The sequence below is a fragment of the Amblyraja radiata genome, chromosome 37 (genome assembly GCF_010909765.2).
Source record: "Amblyraja radiata isolate CabotCenter1 chromosome 37, sAmbRad1.1.pri, whole genome shotgun sequence".
NCBI lineage: Eukaryota > Metazoa > Chordata > Chondrichthyes > Rajiformes > Rajidae > Amblyraja > Amblyraja radiata.
This window is the reverse complement of record NC_045992.1, coordinates 13,944,008-13,968,056: the sequence shown is the minus strand read 5'-3', so window position 1 is coordinate 13,968,056 and position 24,049 is coordinate 13,944,008. Positions and strand designations below refer to the sequence as shown.

Sequence of the window (24,049 nt, the reverse complement as noted above, 5' to 3'; positions counted from 1 at the left end):
AACCAAGGAACAGCCTTCACAGCAAATTGATTTTTCCCCAATGGGGGCATTCAGGAAAAAAGTTTATCACCAAGTTAAAATTAGAGTTGGCCTAACATAGTGAAATCGGGAAACATTATTTCACATCAAAAGCCTGCATTTCCTGTGGTTGTATGTCTGAAATGGATCCAATTCCGAGATCTGGGATATAATTGAGCAGGTGCAGGATGTTTTGAGGGGCAATGAATGGTCCACTTGGTAGAAGGACAGACCAACAGGCATGATGTGGGAATCTTGGATAGACAAAATGCTGGAGGAACTCAGCGGGTTAGGCAGCATCCCTGGAGAGAAGGAATGGATGACGTTTCGGGTCAAGACCCTTCTTCGGACACATGAAAACAGAATCTCAAGTGCAGGACCACAGAGGTAGCTGTTTCAGGACATTGAGATCACATGTAAGTTTGCACAAAGCCAAAGAGATTGAGCCTTAAATTCTTAGCGCACTGGGACCATGTCCGGGGAAGGTGGCACCTGTAGCCAGGCATGGTGCTGCTCAACAGGGCTGGGACCCATCTCCTGGCAAGGTAGCAGTAGCGAGAACAATAACTGGGAGAGTACCAGAGGAAAAAGAGAATAGGAAGAACAAAGTTTAGTTTAAAGATGCAGCACGGAAACAGGCCCTTCGGCCCTCTGGGTTCGTGCCGACTAGCACACTAACACTATCCTACACACACTAGGGGCAATTTACACATACACCAATCTAATTTGCGTACATACCTGCACGTCTGGAGTGTGGGAGAAAAAAGATCTCGGAGAAAACCCAGAATGTCACGGGGAGAACGCAGAATCGGTGTTTTTGGTTAGAATGGTAGGTGTACTCTTAAAATGACAGCACAGGTTCAGTGCAGTTGAGAAAGCATACAAAGCTGCTGAATAATTGCAGCATTTCTGCAAGAAATAATGGAGATTTGTTACGCTGGAGCAGGGGTCACATTGAAACATCATTCAGATTGATACACTTAAGTTTAGAGATACAACATGGAAACTGGCCCGTTGGCCCACCAAATCCATGCTCACCATCAATCTCACTAGTTCTATCTTAACCCACTTTCCAATCCACTGCTGACACATGGGGTAATTTACAGAGGCCAATTAACCTACAAACACCCACATCCAAAAAGGAGTGCGAGGAAACCAGAGCACCCAGAGGAAACCCACCTGGTCACAGGCAGAACGTGCAAACTCCACACAGAACATGCAAGCTCCACACAGAACTGAACCCAGGTCTCTAGCACAGTGCGGCAGCAGCTCTACCGATCGTACCACTGTGCTGCCATTTGAGAAGTGAGCTATTGCACTGCTTCGACACAATGCTTTGTCACGAGTACAGCTAATCCTCGGACCCCCTTACTAAAAGTATGAATGAAAATATAAAACAAAGAAAGGAAGTTAAATTGTTTATTTTAAATATTGCCTCTGTTAAAATAGGAACAGGTGGCACTGATACAAGTGCATCAAGATCTACACAATAACATGATTCACAGCAGGTTCCAGACTACAGTGTTGGTGAACAGGAGATTGCCACACTATAGGGACATTGACTTTAATAAAGCAGAGACTAGTCTGCTCAGACTTGCTGATCAGCGAGATGGTTAGTTGTTCTTCAAGCTCTTGTTAAGTACACACATCAAGCAAAAGGCAAGTTGGGGTTCTGTCCCATGGTTTAATAGACTTGGGCACCTGCAGACCCACCGCCAATATTCTGGTGGGATGCAGGGATTTCATCAAATAAATTAGACTGGCACATCCCATTCATCCGTGACTTGGTGTCAAACCTTCTCACCTCATTCCTCCCCAGCTGAATCATTAAGGTTGCAGGTGAAAGGAATGTTTTGATTGTTATATGATCGGGTCAGTGGCATTCACATTAGGGGGGGAGGGGGATAACAGCATACATCAGTGGTACAATGCAGCTCCCGACTCGGGCAAGTTATCTGATCTGCGTAAAACTAAGCATGTCCGCAGCCGTACGAGGGGCAGGTGGATAAAGGGCAGAGGTCACACCCCGGGCAGGCGAGGTCAGTTTGAAATAAAAGCTCAATTTGTAATCAATTTCAAACCCATAATGGAATATCTGTGGCATTGTCCATTGTTGAGTCAGGTCCCTTTCAGCAGGAGTTCAATTTGCTTTAAATGTCCGAGCCATCAATTGAACCCATTTGGAGTCAACTCATGACCAAGCAATTAAAGATCATTCCTTGGCGCTTAGATCTGCACTGCTGGTCCAGCTGAGAGGAGTCACTCCAGAGGCACCACAATGAACAGGAACCACCACACAGGGAGGTACTGGAGCAGAGGTTAGAATCGAATCACCCAAATGCTGCTGCTGCTTGACATGGAGGGCAAACGGACATCTCAATTGCCAATTTATGAGACACCCAAGAACATGGAGAGAGGAGGAAAAAAAAAAAAAAGCCATACCCAACCTGGTTTGTATTCTCTGGAGATCAAGTTGTACTGTGGGAGGATGCAGGAGCTGCTGTTTCTGGAGCAAGGCTGTGCAACAAGCTGGTTCCAGGAGCAAAGGACACAAAGTGCTGGAGTAACTCAGCGGGCCAGGCAGCATCTCTGGCAAACAAGGGATGCATGACGTTTTGGGTTGGGAGCCTTCTCCCAGACTCCTGAAGTTCCCAATGGCTTTGGGAAACTTGAATCAGTCCTGGCAACCTGGGACAACTTCAACAGCGAGAGATTTTTGTTTTTAATATAGTGTTTAATTATATTACTATTAACTTTCGGCATGATTATTGAAGCACAACATTCAGTCACACAAAAGACAATGGCATCACACCTTACACCAAAAGGAAATTCAAAGACTGGAAAAAAAAATCTCAGAACACAGCATCTTCCAAAGGAAACTTCATATACAGTACATCCCTGACCATCTAAAGTTCCAACTCCAGAAAAGACCACAGGCGAACCTGTATATTGATACACTGAGTATTAGAAAGAAAGATTGTGTTTGGTGCTTACAAACATTTGGTGCAAACTGTCCATCAGTCAATGTCCAATAGTGTACAGAGCACAACGTGTGCCAAAGCTCATTTCTTCCCCTCCCCCTTAATGGAGGCTAGATCATGGATTTCAGTTTAAGTTAGAACTGTTACATGGGTTAACAAGAAATTAAAGTGGAGAGGGGAATGGGGAAAATGCAATAGTGTCAAATGCTTGATGGTCAATGGTTAGTCGCTCAGCATTTGCTTTCATCGGGCGAAAAAAAAAAAAAGTACTGGCGAGCTTGGGATGGATCAGGGTTGGCGTGTGAGGTGCTGGAACTGTTGAGTGGTCTTAAGGCCAATACGCAACTCAAATGCAGACAAAATAAATAGGAGTGCGGCTAGTGATCTACGGCACACTGTTAACAAACACAAACTTAAAATCCAACTTATTACAAAAGGCAATGGGCAAAAATGATATACTGCATGGAGTGAGACAATATACTTGAAATGTGTAATAGATGGCAATGAATGGCATGCCATCCACCGTTGCAAGCTCTGGGAGTAGCCAGCATTTGAGAAGCATGGTCATCCCAATCCAAATCATTTCCATATCATTGACGTTGGCAGACTCTGCCAAATATTTACAAAAAGCAATTCCCTCTGATCCAGTATTTTTTTTTTTTTTCCTTAAATTTGTATCTCTTGCACCTGGCTGCGCTGAGAGTTAAGATGGAATCCTTTAATGCAAAATCTTTACCTGTGCAAGGAGACTTTGAAGCAGAGGTAAGAATGGATGGGTGTTGGGAGCTAACACTGTTACTAAACAGTTCTGGAGAATCAAGCAACAAACCAGATGCCCCAAAGATTACCATTCAGTAAGGTGTCAATTCCAAAATTGAGCAAGAACCTACTGTCTACTATCAACAATGAAGCACAATTGTTATATTTACAGCCGCCTGCTATTCTCAAATCTTTCATCAGTTTACTGGTAACGTGGAGAGAGGAGACTTCTTAAAAAGGATTCCACCTTAAAAATCATAACTGCTGACAAAACTGCCTTCGTGACTTGGTGGAGTCTTTGGCATTTTGGGGAGCAACAGTGTACGTTGAGTCTGCTCACTCGAGCGCCCTCAGCCACTTCTGGTGCTGCCATCTCCAGTTCTCCTCCTGCGGGCCAAGATCAGCTCATTGGAGGCCACCTTACATTTACTGGCCAGCCCGAGCCAACGCGATATGTTGATGAAACAGGTGGTGATGTTTCCTCGCCAGCCGTACTCGCTGGTCGAGTAGTCGTACGGGAACGTGTGATGGTAGTTGTGGAATCCTTCACCTGCAAAAAGCACGAGGGGGAGAAATTCTCAGCATCAATTTGCCAACGATAAGGGCGAACACAGAAATGTAACCAAAACAATAGCAACCCCGTCATCACCAGAATACCCAACCGACCAATATCCAGCCCTACAGGCAAGAGCAGACACAAAGTACTGGAGTAACTCAGCAGGTCAGGCAGCATCTCTGGAGGAACAAAAAAAAGAAAAAAAAAGGAGGGGTGACGTTTCGGATCGAGATCTTTAGTGAGGAGGTGGTGAATCTGTGCCACAGAAGGCCGTTGAGGCAAAGCCAGTGGATATTTTTAAGGCAGAGATAGATTCTTGATTAGTAAAGGTGTCAGAAGTTATGGGGAGAAGGCAGGAGAATGGGAGGGAGAGATAAATCAGCAGTGGATTTGATGGGCTAATTCCACTCCTATTCCTTATGACCCTTCTTCAGACCCGAAAAGGCACCCATCCTTTTTCTCCAGAGGTTCAGAGACTGTATTACTCCAGCATTTTGTGTCTATCTTTGGTATAAACCAGCATCTGCTGTTCTTTGTTTCTACACCTCCAGTCAAATGTTTATTTGTCATATGTACCAATAGAACAATTACATTCTTACTTACAACAGTGTAACAGATCCAAAACAATGTATAAATAAAATCAATTAATTGAAATACTATAGGAAAAAAACAATCTTGTGTAACCTCGCTAAACTGCTATTTAATATCGTCACCGTCTCCAGTTTTTACCAAGTAGAGAAATTACCACTTTTCAGCTCCAGAGCTGGCAATCTTATGTTCCTCACCCCAGCACTGGGCACAGCGCCATCAGAAAAGCAAATTCACCAACATAACCCCGGATCTGAACGCCAGCCAGCTCCTTTCTGAATGCAAAGTAAAGGGAGGCACAGTGGTGCAGCGGTAGAGTTGCTGCCTTACAGTGCCAGAGACCCGGGTTCAATCCTGACTACGGGTGCTGTCTGTAGGGAGTTTGCACGTTCTCCCAGTGACCCGTGTGGGTTTTCCCCGGGAGCTCCGGTTTCCTCCCAAACTCCAAATACAGTGCAGAGTTGTAGGTAATTTTGGCTTTGGTTAAAACAAATTGTCAATTGTCGTGTGTGTGTGCGTCTGTGTGTGTGCGTCTGCGTGTGCGTGTGTGTGTGTAGGATGTTGGGATTTCATCAAATAAGTGCCAGTGCATGGGGATTGCTGGTCAGCATGGACTTGCTGGGCAAAAGGGCCCATTTCCTTGCTGTATCTCTAAAGTAAACTGAAGTTTGCAGATAGATACAATGCCTGAAGTGCCAATTGTGGCTGTAAGCACTGCTCCTTGATCTCATGGAGGCAGTTCAGACTTAATTCCAGCATTAATGTCTGCATGAAGTTGAACCTCCCCTGAAGCATACACTATTTCTTCTTTGTTGATTGATGCAGGTGCCACCTCGAGACTAAACCTCAATTAAAACAACCTCCATGGACCATTTAAAGACCCAACTTCCTCACAATCACTCCACTTTCAACAGAATTTGTGGGATATCGCACACTGTTTCATCCACAATTTGGCTCCAAAGTTGGCTTCCGGTTCCACTATCACCCAAACACCCTCTCCTCCTTCCTGTAAGATGGGCCATAAAACCCATTTTGAGTCGGGCACTGGCCAACAAAAGGCAGTTCTGTGGTCAAATAAGATGCAAGTAACCGATTTTTAAAAAGTTGCTGATTTATGCAGATCACTGGAATGTTGCCGGCTTTAGTGAGATTTAGTGAGAGAGTGGACAGGCTGGGTTTGTTTCCCTTGGGGAGATGGAGGCCAAAGGGAGGCCCAATAGAGGTGCATAAAATTATAAAACAGGTTGAGATAGGACAGAGAATTATAGCCTTTTCGCATGGTAGTGGTATAAAACACAAGAGCATAGGTTTACGGCGAGAAGGGAGATTTCAAAAGACAGTAGAAGGGGCAAGTCCTTTTATTTATCCCAAACTGTCTGGAACTTGCTGCTGGAGGTGGTGGAATTAGTTACAAACCCCTATGTTTAAGAGGCATTCGTTATAGGCAAGCCACAAAAGGATACAGTCCTACTGAAGGATAATTGGACTTTTATAGGGGGATCAAAATGGTCGTGGCAGGCCGAAGGGCCTCAGTTACTGTGCTGTATAGTTACAATACTCCTACAAAAGTAGAATTTTCAATTTCAATTAAGAATGTAGAAGCAAGGAACTGTAGATGCTGGTTTATCAAGATGAGAAAAAAAGGTTGGAGTAACTCAGCGAGTCAGGCAGCTACCTTGGAGAACATGAATAAGTGACATTTCTGGTCAGGGCACTTGTTGAGTTATTTTAGTCTGAATAAAGGTTCCTACTCAAAACGTCAGCTAACCATGTTCCCCAGGGATATTGCCCGAGCCACTGAGTTAGCTGCTCCAGCACTGTGCGTCTTTCAAATTGATAAATGTTGCTTTTAAAACAAAATATTGCGGAAGCTAAAAATACTTGACATATCAAGTTGCATTTGTGGAGAGAGAATCAGCTAATGTTTCAGACATCAGAATTATGAACCAAACATCCCTTCACCAACACAAGCCCAACTGGTCATGACACCACCATCTAAGCTCAATTTCACTTCACAGATGCTAGTATTTGTAAGGGTGGTGAATCTGTGGAATTCTTGGCCACAGAAAGCTGTGGAGGCAAAGTCAGTGGATATATTCAAGGCAGATAGATAGATTCTTGATTAGTATGGCTGTCAGAGGTTATGAGGAGAAGGCAGGAGAATGGGGTTTGGAGGGAGAGATAGATCAGCCACGATTGAATGGCAGAGTAGACTTGATGGGTCGAATGGCCTAATTCTGTTCCATCTCTCTGGAGCTATTTCCAGCATTTTGGATTTTATTATTGCTTATAACAGGTCCGCTCTCATACCCCATGTAACATTGTGGGTTAAGACTAGTGAAACCACTGGTACCTGCCTGGCATCCATTACTTTTCCATGTTCAACAGTTAACACGCGACCATGACCTAACCCACCATTGACCAGAGGACAATGCTTTGTCAACTGCCTACCCTCAATGTATTCCCTGCAATGCCTAACAAGATGTATCTCTCACAGCATAGACTAAAGCACACAAACTAGGTGGTTTCCTTTTCGGGGGGGGGGGGGGGGGGGGGGGGGGGGAAGAGAAATAATCTGTATTTGAAACACAAATTGAAACTGCCCACATGCTTTACAACACACATTATGAAAGAAACACAGGGTCCCGATATCAAAATATCACCAATCCCAGTTCTCCAGAGATGCTTCCTGACCTGCCAAGTTACTCCAGCATTGTATGCCTTTATTATGTAAAGCTCTTTGCTGCTGTATGAAATCGAGTTGATTTTGACTGCATGCTTAAATCAAAGCCTGGTCTGCAATAACAATGCAGCTGATAACCAAATGGCCTTGGGGCTCCTCGGGTATGTATTCAGTTCAGAGACAGTTAAATGGCTGAAGGTTAATAATTTCACAGCTCAAATATTGAGACTGATCCACAAGATGGGTGGATAGTGCTTTTCTGTTGTCAAGCCCCATCAACCAATGCTACCTTTCATTCCCTCATTGCAAATAAATCTGGCACTACAACAATTATTGGGTTGTCGTTATTGGTAGCACTACAATTACCCCTAAACTTGGAATTAATCACCAAAACTTTAAAAGCCCTGTCCCACTGTACGAGTTCATTCAAAGAGCTCTCCCGAGTTTGCCCTGATACGAACTCGGAGATTTACGGTAATGGTATTCGGGGCTCTCGTGGTCATTTTCCAACATGTTGAAAAATCTTCACGAGTCTTCCCGAGTTCACCGCGTTTCCCAAGTACCTGCCGTTAGCATTACGAGCCGCTAAGAGACGTCCCCGAGCTCCGACGTACCCGCTACGTTCATTCTACGTGCTTACCACGAGTTGGAGATATTTTTTTTAAACTCGGGAGAGCACTTGAATGAACTTGTACAGTGGGACAGGGCTATAAGTCTTCAAAAATCTAGCTCTGCCAAGTTTTAAGCTTTCTGTAACTTGATGCTTTCTAACGTGGGTAGCATTAAATCTTGTCCAATTGCTCCTGTGTGAAGGGCCTTATGAAGTATTATACCAAGGGAAAGATATTCAACAAATTGTGGTGGTTTTTCAGTGTTAGGTTGGGGTCAGGGCAAGGGGGACTGTTATTAACAGTTTCCCAAGTAGCAGAGTTCAATTGAGCCTAAATTTAAAAGAAAAAAAAAAATCCATATTAACCCAAAACAATAGATTTCTATTGTTTCTGGCCGTAGGTACAGTTCCCTCGAGGAGAAACATGTGCCTGTTAAATTGATTAAGAGACCAAAGTCAAACAAACAATTTCAGATGTAAAGAGCTGAATCCTCCAGAGATTTGCTGGGTTACTTTAGGGGCTGTGGGAATATTTATGCAGATCTTCCCTCAGAGTTTTGAGTAAAATGCAGTAGGGAAAACAAATTGTGGAAAGAACATGAACAACAAAATAACTGTTCAGTGCTCCATTGTATCGTTCAAACAACCTTCAGACAGGATACATAGTGACATTTCATTACTTTGGTTCCCCCACAGCTACAGGCATATTCACCTTTCACCCAATAACTCAAGGCAAAGGTTTTGAATCTGGCTACATTGTGATAAAGGAATGCACAAGGTTTGATTCTCAAGGAGACTCACTGTCCTATTGGCAACCTGACCGCAGAGGTCCAGGTTCATTGCACAATGGCCTTGCACTGCGATTATTCCAACACACACTCCCAGTCTGCAATACAAACATCTCCAAACTGGAGCTGATCCAAAACACTGCAGCTCAAACTGACACACAAAAGCCCTGTTCACCCATCAACCCTTCTCAACAGGGCTCTGTTCTCAGATGATTTCACATTTCAAAATTGTTCCTCCACGTCCTCACCAATACAATTTCCTGGCACCTCCAATGCCCAGACCTCCATTTCTGGCAGCTCATGTATTCCTATTTGGCCAACAATCCCCTTTTATTGGTTCCAACTTTGAATGTGTCAGCCCAGCACAATTTCTGCTTTACACCCCCCCTCCCTCCACCCCCCCATCATTCCTACCATCCCCCTCCATCTCTCACCCCCCTGCCCCCCCTCCATCCTTCATCTTCAAACCCACCTCTGACCAAGCCTCTGGTCAAATCTATCTACCAACACATGTGAAGGAAAGGAACTGTGGATGCCCATTTACACCAAAGATAAGACACAAAATGCTGGAGTAACTCAGCGGGTCAGGCAGCATCTCTGGAGAAAAGAAATAGGTGACGTTTCGGGTCGAGACTCTTCTTCAGACAGAGTCAGGGGAGAGGGAAGCAAGGGATAATGAAAAGATACATAGAACAAATTAACGAAAGCTATGCAAAAAGACAGATGCCTGGGTTGCAAAGTCAAAAATCATGCCGGATCTTAATGCACCAGTCCATTAGATTGTCAAGTATTAAAGATGCTAAATAAACACTCTGTGGTTAACAGTAAATTCCAAGCCAAGCAGATTTGGGCACATGATTAGCAGCAGCAACCAAATTTGCAAACATCTAAAAGATAAGTCGGATTAAACGGGAGGCATAGTTGCCCGATGAATATACAGCGGGGCATTCTTACCTATTGCTCCAAATGCGACAAATCTGTTCTCCCGGGGGTTAATTGTAATGTCGTAGGGCTTGTTACCGAACATGTGGGCTGCGCTGTTCACCAGCCAGGTGGCATTCAGCACCAACGTGTATCTCAGGATGGCGGCCAGGAAGTAGGAAGTCCAAAAGGTCTCCTCCCAGAAATACCAGGGAACAAATGTCGGGAGCACGAAACACAAAAGCACCACAGAGGGTTTATAGTACCTGGAAAAGAGGCAGGCGTTTGTTACACATTAGAAAAACACATTACCAGTGTTTAAGTTACAGTTCCAGGAAGCATTTTTATTAAACCTTGGGCTCGGGGCTGTTTGCAAATTTTAGTTTTAAGACAGTGCAGAACCAGGCCCTTCGGCCCTCTGATCCCTCACCAACCAGCAATCACCCACACACTAGTTCTATCCTACACACTAGGTACAATTTTACAGAAGCCAATTAACCCACAAACATATGTGTCTTTGGCTGTGGGAGGAAACCAGAGCACCCAGAGAAAACCCAGGCAGTCACGGGGAGAACGTGCAAACTCTGTACAGACTGCACCCGTAGTCAGGATCAATCCCGGGCCTCTGGCATATCAGTCTCACACCCCTATGTATGAAGACATTTCACATGTGCCAAACTAAATCTGATATTTAATTAATTGCTTGGAATCCTCAATTGTATCAACTGCTTGCAAGTCGTTCCACTTTACACCCATTGAGTTGAAAGCTGATAAAATGTAGCAGTTATAAGAGCAAGCTAAGTTTTTTATTTCATTAGGGCCACCACAGTGGCCAGCTGATAGACCTCTGCTTCTTAGCGCTAGGGACCCAGGTTCGATCCCGACGTCGGGATCTGTCTGTGTGGAGTTTCCACATCCTCTATGTGCCCATGTGAGTTTTCTCCCACATCCCAAAGACATGTGGGGCTTGGGTTAATTGGCACCTAAAGTGCCCCTGCTGTGTATGGAACGGATGCAACAGAGGGGCAACTGAACCAATGTGAGCAGGTCAGCATGGACTCAGTGGGCCAAAGGGCCTCACTAAACTGAGCTTGAAACTAAAAACTCAGCTTATGCACAAGCAAAAGAGAAGAGCTGTTAGATTGTTTCAAAGACACATTTAGTCGTGGTATACAATCACTTCCTGTCACAGACTCCAGGTTAACTCAATGTTTCTGGCTCAGTTAGAAGCTAGTTTGAGAAAGTTGTTCAAACCCCACTCAAAATGGTCCAAGGTCCAATCCTAGGCAACAGTTTAACAGAGCACTACATTGTTGAAGGTTGATATTTGGACAAAATATTATAACTCAAACCCTTTCAACAAAGCACGGCTCAGTGGCGCAGCAGTAGAGTTGTAGCCGGGCATCCAAGTTTGATCCTGACTACGGGTGCTGTCTGTATGGAGTTTGTACGTTCTTCCCTTGACCTGCGTGGGTTTTCTCCAGGTTCTCCAGTTTCCACCCACACTCCAAATACATACAGGTTTGTAGCTTAATTGGACTGGTATAATTATAAATTGCCCCCAGTGTGTGTAGGATAGCGCTAGTGTGCGGAGATCGCTGGTTGGTGCAGACTCCGTGGACCGATGGGCCGGTTTCCGCACTGTATCTCTGCACTAGACGCAAGGATCCAAAAAACACAGGGTTCATCTCTGGTGATAGGTTATGGAGTAAACCCAATAGTAGGTACTAATAATTTGATCCACTTTGCTACATGTACTATCTTGCCATGCATAAATTGGTCGCGACACAAGCTGTATGCTCTGGGAAACACCGAATGGAATTGCATGCAAATGAACCTTTTTTACTGGCAGCTACAAGATAGCTGCCAGCATCTTCGACGATCAACTAGGGTGGCACTGTAAATACTTCCCCCGCCGACTCAAGTTAAGAATTAACCCATAAAAACAAACTGAATTGTGCTTATGGCACATTGAAGATACAATAGTGACATTTAAGAGTGTTTTTATGGATATACAGAGAATGGAGGAATATGCATCACATGCAGGCAGATGAGATTAGTTTATCTTGGCTTCTTGCTCTGCACAGACATTGTGGGCCGAAGGGCCTGCTCCCCTGCTGTATATACCGAAGATGGCTGTAATTGTCAAAATTTAAACAGCTTCAAATTATCTCAGCATTCTTGCACAGACAGCTGCTAAGTTCGAAAAACTGGCTTGCCAAGGTACATAAAATTCTAACAAAGGGCCTATGCTTTTTTTTGGGCTGGGTCTCATAATCAAGGAGTTTCCCAGCTCACTGCATTCTAAGGTAGCAAAACAGAAAAACAAGTTGGTGCAGTAAGAGGCTCAGTACAGTGGAGCTAAGGAGTGCTCTGGCTCCTCCGAGCCACCATATAGTTTACACTGGGTCGCACATATTTCGGGCTTCCTCTTGCTCACCGTTCCATGGTGCATTATGGGCAGTGGCGGACTGACCAGGGTGTCAGCTTGCCTGATGAAGTGATAACAAGTGATGGCAAGTGGGGCCCTGTTAAATGATAGCATTGTAGTTGTGGGTGGGCCCCCTTTGTCTCCTGGCAGCCAATATGTTTAGACCCAGTCTGCCACTGATTATGGGTGATAATTCCAAAGCAGGACAGTTAAATGGGCAATAATTCCAGATTTTCTGCCTTTTCTGGAATGGTTTAGTAAATTTCTCTTTCACAATTCGACAATATAGTTTAAAATCCAACTCAACTCGTCTACTGCAGCTCTCACTAGGAACGTTGAAACTATTTTGTTTAAGAAAGGAGAAGAGTCCTAACCCAAAACGACATCTATCCATGTTCTTCAGTGATGCTGCCTGCCTGACCTGCCGAATTACTCCAGCACTTGATCATTTTAATAGGTGTTCTATGTCTGTTAATGGCCTAAATTCAACCCTGAAGTGGCTGTTGCATTTTGTGTTTCTTTTGTTCAAGATAGCATTTGGTTTTGTTCTGCAATGCCATTTTTCACCTTGTATGAAAAGAAGACATTTTTAAAAAGCAGTCTAAAATTACTCTGTTCTGCAGGCCCAAACAGAATCATCCACCTGCTACACGAGATGGGAATGGTTAACAATGCAGCTCTGAGCCAGGCAGATGCAAAATGCTGGAGTCACTCAGGACAGGCAGCATCTTTTCAGGCATATTTTGCATTCAATTCACATCTCATCAGACTGAGTTATTAGACATTAGCCAACTGTGTCGTACAGTGCCCTCCATAATGTTTGGAACAAAGATCCATTTAATTATTTGCTCTGCACTCCAAAATTTGAGATTTGTAATAAAGGCCATTTTTATACATTTTGGTTACACCATGTAGAAATTACAACTGTGTTTGCACCTAGTCCCCCATTTCAGGGCACCATAATGTTTGGGACACAGCAATGTCATGTAAATGAAAGTGGTCATATTTAGTATTTTGTTGCATGCAATGAATGCTTGAAGTCTGCGATTCATGGACATCACCAGTTGCTGGGTGTCTTCTCTGGTGATGCTCTGCCAGGCCTGTATTGCAGCCATCTTTAGCTTATGCTTGTTTTGGGGGCCAGTCCCCTTCAGTTTTCTCTTCAGCATATAAAAGGCATGCTCATTGGGGTCCAGATCAGGTGATTGACGGCCACACAAGAATTGACCATTTTTTAGCTTTGAAAAACTCCTTTGTTGCTTTAGCAGTATGTTTGGGATCATTGTCTTGCTGTGGAATGAACCGCCGGCCAATGAGTTTTGAGGCATTTGTTTGAACTTGAGCAGATAGGATGTGTCTATACACTTCAGAATTAATTATGCTACTACCATCAACAGTTGTATCATCAATGAAGATAAGTGAGCCAGTAACTTCTGTAGCCATACATGCCCAAGCCATAACACCCCCACCACCATGTTTCACAGATGAGGTGGTATGCTTTGGATCTTGGGCAGTTCCTTCTCTCCTCCATACTTTGCTCTTGCCATCACTCTGATATGTTAATCCTCGTCTCACTTGTACACAAGACCTTTTTCCAGAACTATGGTTGCCCTTTTAAGTATTTCTTGGCAAACTGTAACCTGGCCATCCTATTTTTGCAGCTAACCAGTGGTTTGCATCTTGTTTCTATTCAGGAAGTCTTCCGCAGACAGTAGTCATTGACAAATCCACACCCAACTCCTGCACAGTGATTCTGATCTGTCGGACAGGTTTTTGGGGATTTTCCTTCATTATAGAAAGAATTCTTCTGTCATCAGCTGTGGAGGTCTGCCTTGGCTTGCCAGTCCCTTTGTGATTAGTAAGCTCACCAGTGCTCTTTCTTCTCAATGATGTTCCAAACAGTTGATTTTGGTAAGCCTAAGGTTTGGTTGATGTCTCTAACAGTTTATTCTTGTTTCTCAGTCTCATAAAGGCTTCTTTGACTTTCATTAGCACAACTTTGGTCCTCATGTTGATAAACAGCAATACAAGTTTCCAAAGGTAATGGAAAGACTGGGGGGAAGACTAGGTGCTGAGAGCTCTCTTATATCTGCATTGAGGCAATTAAACACACCTGAGCAATTATAAACACCTGTGAAGCCATGTGTCCAAAACATTATGGTGCCCTGAAATGGGGGGACTTTGTATAAATACAGCTGTAATTTCTACAGGGTGAAACCAAAATGGATAAAAATGGCTTTTAATAAAATCTGAAAATGTGCACTTTAACCACATGAGTTTTTCTATTACAAATCTCAAATTGTGGAATACAGAGGCAAATAAATAAACGATGGGTCTTTGTCCCAAACATTATGGAGGGCACTATATTTAATTCATGTTGTCACAGAACTGGGATTCCAGTAATACTGTGGCAGATCCTGGCATCCCAGACCATGACTGTATCTGAGGAAGGAGGTGCTGGCTCTGGAGAGGGTCCAGAGGAGGTTTACAAGAATGGTTCCAGGAAAGAGTGGGTTAGCATACGATGAGTGCTTGACAGCACTGGGCCTCTACTCGCTGGAGTTTAGATGGTTAAGGGAGACCACATTGAAACTTGCAGAATAATGAAAGGCATAGATAGAGTGGATGTGGAAAGGATGTTTCCACTGGTGGGAGCATCTAGGACCAGAGGTCTTAGCCTCAGAATTAAAGAGCGCTCTTTTAGAAAGGCTAGGAGGAACTTCTTTAGTCAGAGGGCAGCTCATATGTGGAACTCATTGCCACAATGGGCTGTGGAGGCCAAGTCAGTGGATATATTTAAGGCAGAGATAGACTTGATTAGAACGGGTGTCAAGGGTTATGGGGAGAAGGTACGAAAATGGGATTGGGAGACTGAGATTAGCCTGGATTGAATGGCGTAGACTCAATGGGCCGAATGGCCTAATTCTATTCCTATAACTTGTGAACTTATGACAAGCAGAAAGCTTCCATTATCTGGCTCCAACATGGTCTAAGCTCCAAGTCATTGCGTCTTCATCCAAAACCCATTCCCACACCTTTCAAAACTCACGGAAGCTTTGATCCAGGACCTTATGACCACTCGAAGCTGGGTTGAGACTCAAGCAGAAGGGATTGTTATTCCACAGGCAGGATCCGGTGGGGAACACATGGGTTGGTTTCTAAGCATCTAATGTTTATAGCTAGGTGGAGAAAGAGGATATGCTACTAACTTTTTTTGAAACATGACAACAGGGTCTGCCTTCAGGTCGGTCAGGTCCAGCTTCTTCCCCTTCTCAATCACATCTGGATGCTTGCGAACCATGAGCCAACCCACATGCGAAAAGAAAAAGCCACGGGAGGCATTGTGAGGGTCGGCATCCGTCTCGGAGAACTTATGGTGAACACGGTGGTCCCTCGCCCATTCATAAATATGGTTCTAAAGAAGGAATAGTCACAAAACGTTAGTAAATGTAGGACAGTTTCATTCCAGCTGTTACCAGGCAACTGAACAGTTCTCTCACCAGCTGGAGTGCAGCCCTGACCTCTCATTCAACGTGGCGACCTTTAATCCATCTTCAATTGGAACTTATCTTGCACTAAATGCTGTACCCGTTATATTTTATCCGTGAACTTTGGACGGCTTTACTGTAATTGCGTATAGTATCTTATTTGACCGGATAGAATGCAGATAAAAGCCATTTCATTGTATCTCAGTACAATAATAAAATAAACTGGGTTGGAGACATGAGAGACTGCAGATGCAGATATCTTGAGCAAAATAAAAGTGCTGGAGGAACTCAGCAAGTCAGGCGGTAAATGTGGAGTGAAATAGATAATGTTTCAGGTTAGGACTCTTTTCCTCCACCCTGAAGAGTCCCGACTTGAAACATCACCTAACCATATCTTTCAGAGATGCAGCCTGGTGTGCCCAATTACTCAGGCACCATTTTCTGGTTTCTGATTTCGACACTCCATCCAAGCATCAAATTATTTGCTCATTAATGTGGCTGCTCTGAAAGCAGGAGAATCTGGGTCGGCACCTGATCACAGGAATAACCTTGGATGAAAGAACGACCCATAACTAACTCTCCTTCCCTCTCTCTCCCCACAGTTGCTTCCTGACCCGATAGGTATTGCAACGTTGCCTGTTATTTCAGGTCTCCAACAAATGTGGATTTTTCCTGCTTTTAGGATTTTCTCAACGCATTGTGCAGTTCCCTCAAAGCACAGGGGGACACAGTAGCAGAGATTCGGGTCCGATCCAGGGCACTGTCTCTGTGAACTGCGTTGGTTTTCTCCGGGAGTTCCGGTTTGCACTCCAATGCCAAACAGGTTTGTGGGGGGTAATTGGCTTGGTAAAAATGTAAATTGTCCCTCGAGTGTGTGCGTGTGTAGGAGAGTGTCAATGTGCTGGGATTGCTGGTCCGAGCGGTCTCGGTGAACCGAAGGGCCTGATACCGCGCTGCATCTCCAAATTAAACTCTACAATCCCACGACACAACATATTCATTGTACTTACACCACACCGCACTTGCACACATGACAATGAACTCAACTGGCTGTTCACTTGAAACAAAGCAGCCACTGGAAATTATGCAACATCTTTAACCTACTCAAATTCCCCAAGGCACATGACACACACACAAAAAAAATAAAAAGCTGCATCATACAAAAGAAAACTGTGCCCCAGAATGATGGATGACTAAAAGTGCAATCAATGCTAGATTTTATGCATCATCGTAAACAGAAATGAGTCAGGGAAAATGGACGAGGGAAGAAATCCCAGACATAAACAATGGAGCCAGATCTGGAGATGGAATACAAACAGGAGCTGCGTCTTAAAGACAAATTTTTAAAACAGAGTAGCCAGCATTATATTTTTGGAGAATAACAAGGGTTTACAATGAATTGCGGTATGTGCAAGCTTTCTTTGTAGCTATTACTGGTGTGTAATTCCCAACAGCAACCAGGAAAATTATAATGGAATTATATGACACAGGAGGATGCCATTCGGCCCATCGTGACACTGCTGGTTGATAGCCTGATCTCATTTTCAGCAGTAGGCCCCCAGTCCTGCAGATCACAACTCTCCAAATACAATACAATGTGATAAAGCTACCGAGAGTGTCTACCACACTTTTGAGAGAAAATAAATTGTCCTTGTGCCTCCTCTAAACCTATCAATTATTTCAAAATGTACTTTGTCTAATTTTTGATCCCTTTTGCTGAAGGAAAGAGTGGTAAATGGGAGGGACATACTAGGCCTCCCCTCGTTTTTATCCACCTCAAGTTCCCATCAGCGGTGTCCCCATGGCAACAATGAAGCTTGACATCATGGTGAATGTCCCCTGCCTTCTCTTTTCCTACCTTCCTAAACTCTTTCCTAAAGTCAAACCTTTCCTATAATGTGGTGACCAGTTATATGAGATATTCAAGCTAGGATCTAGTCAGTCTGGATCACAGCTCCAGCACAATCACCTTGCTGTCATACTGTGTCTCAGTTAACAAAAGTAAACCATCCCATAAACATTTTAAATTTAGTTCATATATTCCAGGAGCAGAACTAGGCCATTCGGCCCATCAAGTTGACTACGCCATTCAATCTTGGCCGATCTATCTTCCCTTCTCAAACCTATACTCCTGCCTTCCCCCCATAACCACCAACACCTTTTCTAAGCAAGAATCTGTCAACCTCTGCCTTTAGCAGGGCGACTTGGCCCCCACAGCCGTCTATGGCAATGAATTCCACGGATTCACCAACCTCTGACTAAATAAATTCCTTCTCATCGCCTTTCTAAAGGTATGTCCTTTTATTCTGTGTGAATGTAGTGAACTTGGAGTGGTTGTAGCCTCCAAGGCCATTTTCACTCCCCCCACCCACACCATGGTGCCAATTATTCTGCATTGCTTTGTTGCTCCTCCAGGATCCCATGGACATCAACATTATTTGACCAGTCTCACATGGAACCTTGCCAAAAATGAGAAATATATAACATTCATGAATCACAGAACACAATGTCCTTCTCATTATCTGCTCAAAAAGACAGCCAGTCAGACATAACCCCCCCCCCCCAAAAAATCCACAGAGAGTATTGTCAATTTAACCGAGAGTTCCCAAATAAATAAGATAGGCACTAAATGCTGGAGCAACTCTGTGGGTCGGGCAGCATCTCTGGGGAAAAGGAATAGGTGACGGTTCGGGTCTCGACCCTTCTTCTGAAGAAGGATCTCGATCCAAAAATTCATCCATTCCTTTTTTCCCCCAGAGATGCTGCCAGACCCACTGAGTTACTCCAGCATTTGGTGCCTATCTTCAGTGTAAACCAGCATCTGCAGTTCCTTCCTACACATTTCCTAAATAATTTCCAATGATTCCAATAATCAGCCCACTGGTGAAGTTAATCCAAACTGCCATGCAATTCTTATTTATCCGTTGCGTCTATTTTAAACACAGTTTATGAGCACTCCCACACTCCCCTGGCACCTCAGATGCAGCCAAAGAGGATTGAAAAAAAAAAAGCAAAGCCCCATAATTGTCTTGTGCTTTTAAAGAAACAGTCTGGGATACATTTCAGTCAAGCCTGTGATTTATCCAACTTGTAAAAAGCCAACTCTTTAATATTTAATCTTTTATGTTTGTACATCCAATATTTTGAAATCATTTTGCCTTAATGGCTAGATAACCACTGTCATCTTTTGCCACAAGATACTCAAAGAACTGTACCCACATCCCCTGCGTTCACTTACAGATCATCTTTGGTTCTTAAGTCCTTCTCTCTTGTTCGTCACCTTAACTTTTACAATTAAAATTACTTTGATCTTGACTTCTGTTTTTTCCTATTTTCCTTTTTAATGGCACAATGACATAACCTTTCATTTTACACAGAACCTTATCCTCATGCATTTAGTCATGCACGGGAGTCTAGGTTTGCCAGTTACACGCTTTCCCTTATGTAAATTTCCCCCACAATCTCTCAAATCCCCTTCTTAAAACCATCCTCTTGCTTTCGAGTTGGTTCCTAGTTCAGCCATGCCAAATCACTTTGGCCCAACAAAACTACCCTTCCTACAGTCCAGAAACTCTGTTCCCATTTTATATTTGTCCTCTCCCATGACCATGTTCAATCTAATGGAATTTCGACCACTACTACACAAAAAGCCAACACACAAATACTCTTTCCTTCTGCCCAGCTACATTCCCAAAAATGAATCAGAAGAGACCACCATTTTGTTGGGCTCATAACACACTAGCTGTAAAAAAAAATAAAAAATTCCAAGTGCTATTGAGGTATTTTGTGCTTTCCCACTGACTGCATCCCAGTTAATTTTGGGATAACTGAAATGTTCCCACTAGTACTGCCCTGGCACGTTTGCACTGGTCAACATTTTTCTCCTCATACTGTTTGGGCTCTGCAGTGCACGTCAACAGTACAATTGTTCTCCTGCTCTGCAACACAATTATCTTCATAATAGCGTTATAATGTCAGTGATAATTTCTTTAGCCAATATTGCCACACCTCCATCGCATCCGACCAGGAAAGCAAAGCTTCCTATCCTTATTTTACTGAACTACAGCTTAAAAAACTCTCCCTTTATCCACCCTCACCCTCAATTAAAGTGCCATATTTTACTATGCTCCTTGCATTTAGGCTAGAATTATTTTTCCTTGTTCATTTACAACTTTTGTTTCCTCTGCTTTTTAAACTCTGATTAAACTATGCCTCACCAATCTTTCCCCAGATTACAAAACATAAGACTCGCATCCCTGCCAACCCAGTTTAAACCCTCTTAAATGGCATTCAAACCCCAGCCACAACCCTGTTGAGCTACAACCCAACTGGGCAGTGCATGATGTCCCAAGTCCACAAGAATGGAAGCCCTTTCTCCTCTGCATCTCTCTCTTCTGCCCATCGATTTCCACATCGACAGGGACTGGAGTCATTGAGAAATCGCAACCTCTGAACGTCTTCCTAATTAAACCCTTTCCAAACTCCTCAATTTCATCCTTTTCTCCTCCCCCCCCTCCCCCCCCACCCCACCCATGTGGTTGACAACATAATGGATCATAGGGCAGCACAGTAGTGGAGCTGTAAGGTAGCTGCTGCCTTACAGCTCGAGAGCGGGTTTGACTCTGACTATGGGTGCTGTCTGTATGGTTTTGTATGTTCTCCCCATAACCTGCGTGGGCTTTTCACCAAGATCTTCCGTTTCCTCCCATTCTCCAAAGACGTACAGGTCTGTTCGTAACTTGGCTTGCTATAAATGTAAATTGTCCTTGGTGTGTGTGTGGGATAGTGTTAATGTGTGGGGGATGCAGGTTGGTGCGGACTAGGTGGGCCGAAGGGCCTATTTTCACTCGGTATTTCCAAACTAAACTGACTTCATCTCTTCTCTATGTAGCTCAAATAGATGCAACAGCACAACAGTAAAAATAAAATTGCTGCTTCAATATTTTAAAATCCATTCACTGAACATAGATATCATTAGCGAGAGACATGGTTCCTCCATCCCCCAGCATCCGAAAGAATCAACCACATTCATGGGTCTGGAAACTTAAAAGGACAAACCAGGCAATCAGATATATTTCCCTGAAGCACTTTCGCAAACCAGATGGTGCTTTAAAATCACAATCCATTAGTTTTATGATTACTATAACTGAGACAACTCAAAATAGCTAATGTAATTACTTGAATTTAAATCCCTCAGCTGCCAATGGTGGGGTTTGAACTCATTGCTGGATCAGTGCTTCAGAACTCTAGCTGCTAATTGCTTACTTCATCATAACACACAAGGCTGCTGTTCCACCCATCATGTCTACTCCAGTTCTTAACAATTTACCACATTTTGGCCCATACAATTCCGTTGTAGGAGCAGAATTAGGCCATTTGGCCCATCAAGACTACTCCTGCATTCAATCATGGCTGATCTATCTTCCCCTCTCAAACCCATTATCCAGTGTTCTCCCCATAACCCCTGACATCCGTACTAATCAAGAATATGAAATTCCCATCTTAAAAATATCAATTGACTTGGCCCCTACAGCTTTCTGTGGCAATGAATTATACAAATTTACCACATTCTCATCAACTTATCCCACCCCAATCTTTTTAACAACCACCTATACTACATAATTAATCTACCAACCAGACCATCCTTGAGAGGTGGGCGACTATTGGAGTACCTGGAGGAAACCCACACATTTACAGGGTCTATTAACAAATTCCCCACTAAGAGTGGGGTGAGTCGAGCTGTGAGCAGTCTCTGTATCACCCTCCATGATCATAATTTCATTTTACCCCTGTTTAATGCCACTTCACCTGGATAAATTATTCTGCTCAACAACAGGAATTAAGAGTTATTGAAACACCCCTTCACTGAATAAAACCCCTCATCACTACGATTCTGCTGTTGAAAAAAAAATGTTGAATTTGCTAGATTAAATTGAATTAGTCAGTAATTAACCAACCAAATGATCGAGAGAGAGTCAAACAGGATTCCAATTATTGAAACTTTAATATCTTCAACTATTGGAAGTCTGAAATAAAAACAGAAAATGCTGTAAACAAACACCCAGATTAGGCAGTATCTGTGGAAAGGCATGCATCGTTAGCCAACTGTTTCTTTCTGCAGATGCTGCCTGATATGCTGAGTGTTTTTAGTACTTAATGGGATTCATTTCTCTGGAGTGTTTGAGTTTGATAACAGTTTATACAATTATGCGAGGCATAGATAGGGTAGACAGTCAGAACATCCCACCCCACCCCAGGATGGAAATAAAGGTAAGAAACATGATGTGGAAGTTTAAAGGAGCTAAACAGGGCAAGAGTTTTATTTATTTTTACAGATAAAATAGTGGGATTTAGGGTTTTTAATCTAGGCAAATGGATCATGTGCAGGCAGCAATTAGTTTAACATGGCATTCACAGTAACCCGTTGAGTGTTGTGTTTACGTTCAGTATTGATGTTGTGGGCCAAAGGGCCTGTTCCTGTGCTGTTCCATGTACTGTTGTAGTCTGTTTACCGTCCTTCCCCTCGTGTGAGAGGGAGGAGGGGGTAGAGAGAAAGAGAGCACGTAATCTATATTCGCCACCTCTGCAACTCACAACTGCGGGTTATTGAAGCGGAAAGACTTTACCTGAAAGGCCATGGAATTGGCAATGGCCAGGAAGACCCTGAGCGGCGTGGCGGCGGTGTAGGAACGGTGACTCCAGAGCCGGTGAGCGCCTGCCGTCACCCCCAGAGCGCTCAGCAGGAAACAGAAGGCGGCTGCAGGGGAAAGAAAAATACGCAGTTGAAGCAGCCAGTGAAAGCCTCGACAAAACAACTGCAACCTTGTTTCCACCACTGAGGGCAATGAGAGAGAGAGAAGGGGAAGAGAACAAAGGGTAGTGCAAAAATACTTTAATACGCAGCGAGCATTTCATACAGAAACCGAGCGCCATTAGCATCGCAGCGCTTAGATTATTCACAGGAATCCAACAACACGTTCATTTTTTATATTATTGCATCGACTAGGAACGATTTAATCAACATGACGCATGCTATTTTGCCTCAAACTGTTGCAAATATTAATGCACCGTTTAAACACGGGGTTGCGGGGGTGGGGGAGAGAAAAAATGAAATGATGCATCATGCGATAGATAAAAAAAAAATAAAAGTTTGTTTTTACCCCAGAGCCAGGTCAGAGCCTTGGCGGATGGCGCCAGGGTGAGGGCGTAGACGGCGGCGAGATGCAGAGCGCCCATCAGGATGATATTCCGCCATACCATCCTCATGGGCGGCTTGGCTTTCTTCTCCACGTACGTGGTGTCGAAGGAGTCGTCGACCGGCGGACGGTCGTCCATGTAGTCGGGAAAGGGGGCGAGCTGGGCGTCGGAGCCGGGCTCGGCGGTCGGCGCCAGGCTGTGGCTGCGGGCCGTCGTCGTCGTCGTGGTGGTGCTGCTGCTCATGGTGGTGGCGGCGGCAGTGACTGTGCAAGGCAGCAGTGCAGAGCTACTCCGGATAGCAACACCAGCCTGTGGCGCTGTGTGCTCTTCTGTGCAGCCTCCGAGATGCTGATGGACAAGTGGGTGTTGTTGGGGATGAAGATGATCAATAAAGCAGCCGGCTGATACTTTTCGGAAGACGGAATCACATTGCATTCATTGGTTCAGCTCGCTTTGGTACCACCACACCCCAGAGCTGATTGGCCATATATTGGTGGCATGTTATGCTTGCAACACTCGCACACAATTACATGTCTAATATATGCGCAACGCAATACAACTTTTGCACCGTGAATTCAACCAGGGTGGAGTGACTTATCTATCCCCTTTTTCAATTCGCGCTGCTATTTGCAGCCACAAATGCATTTTAAATTAAAAGTTTAAAAAATAATTTCACGTCGCCCCTCTTTATTTTTAATTGCTTCTCGTAAGATAACGCGCCTTTCTGGTTGGCGGCAAGTAAATATCACCTGAGCGGGCGAGTCAACGGCCTATAGTAACCCAAGGAAAATATAGGTCATTGTGCCAGGATTTCCCGCAGGTCCTAGTGTCCACCAATTCAATATCTCAACCCGTGGTGATTTTAAACTCTTTGCCTTTTTAATTAGTCTTTAAAAAAACTGTTTAAAAATCCACGGTTGTGTATTTTGCCCCTTTTCCAAACCGCGTGAGCATGTGCGATAACATTAAATAACAATTTCGAAACCCAAGTTTTAATTTGACACAGTCACAATCTTTAGTTGGGATGCT

The 24,049-nt window shown here is 43.9% G+C and overlaps 1 protein-coding gene across 1 annotated transcript; it reads right to left on the bottom strand.

Moving 5' to 3' along the window:
• Nucleotides 1–1,423: 1,423 nt before the first annotated feature.
• scd (stearoyl-CoA desaturase) lies at nucleotides 1,424–23,452 on the bottom strand. The gene is made up of 5 exons (XM_033012786.1): nucleotides 22,984–23,452; nucleotides 22,450–22,580; nucleotides 15,545–15,750; nucleotides 9,938–10,170; nucleotides 1,424–4,308 (listed from the first exon to the last, which is right to left on the bottom strand). Exons 1-5 carry the CDS (start codon nucleotides 23,261–23,263, stop codon nucleotides 4,109–4,111), a joined length of 1,050 nt encoding a protein of 349 aa, XP_032868677.1. The 5' UTR covers nucleotides 23,264–23,452; the 3' UTR covers nucleotides 1,424–4,108.
• Nucleotides 23,453–24,049: the final 597 nt, after the last annotated feature.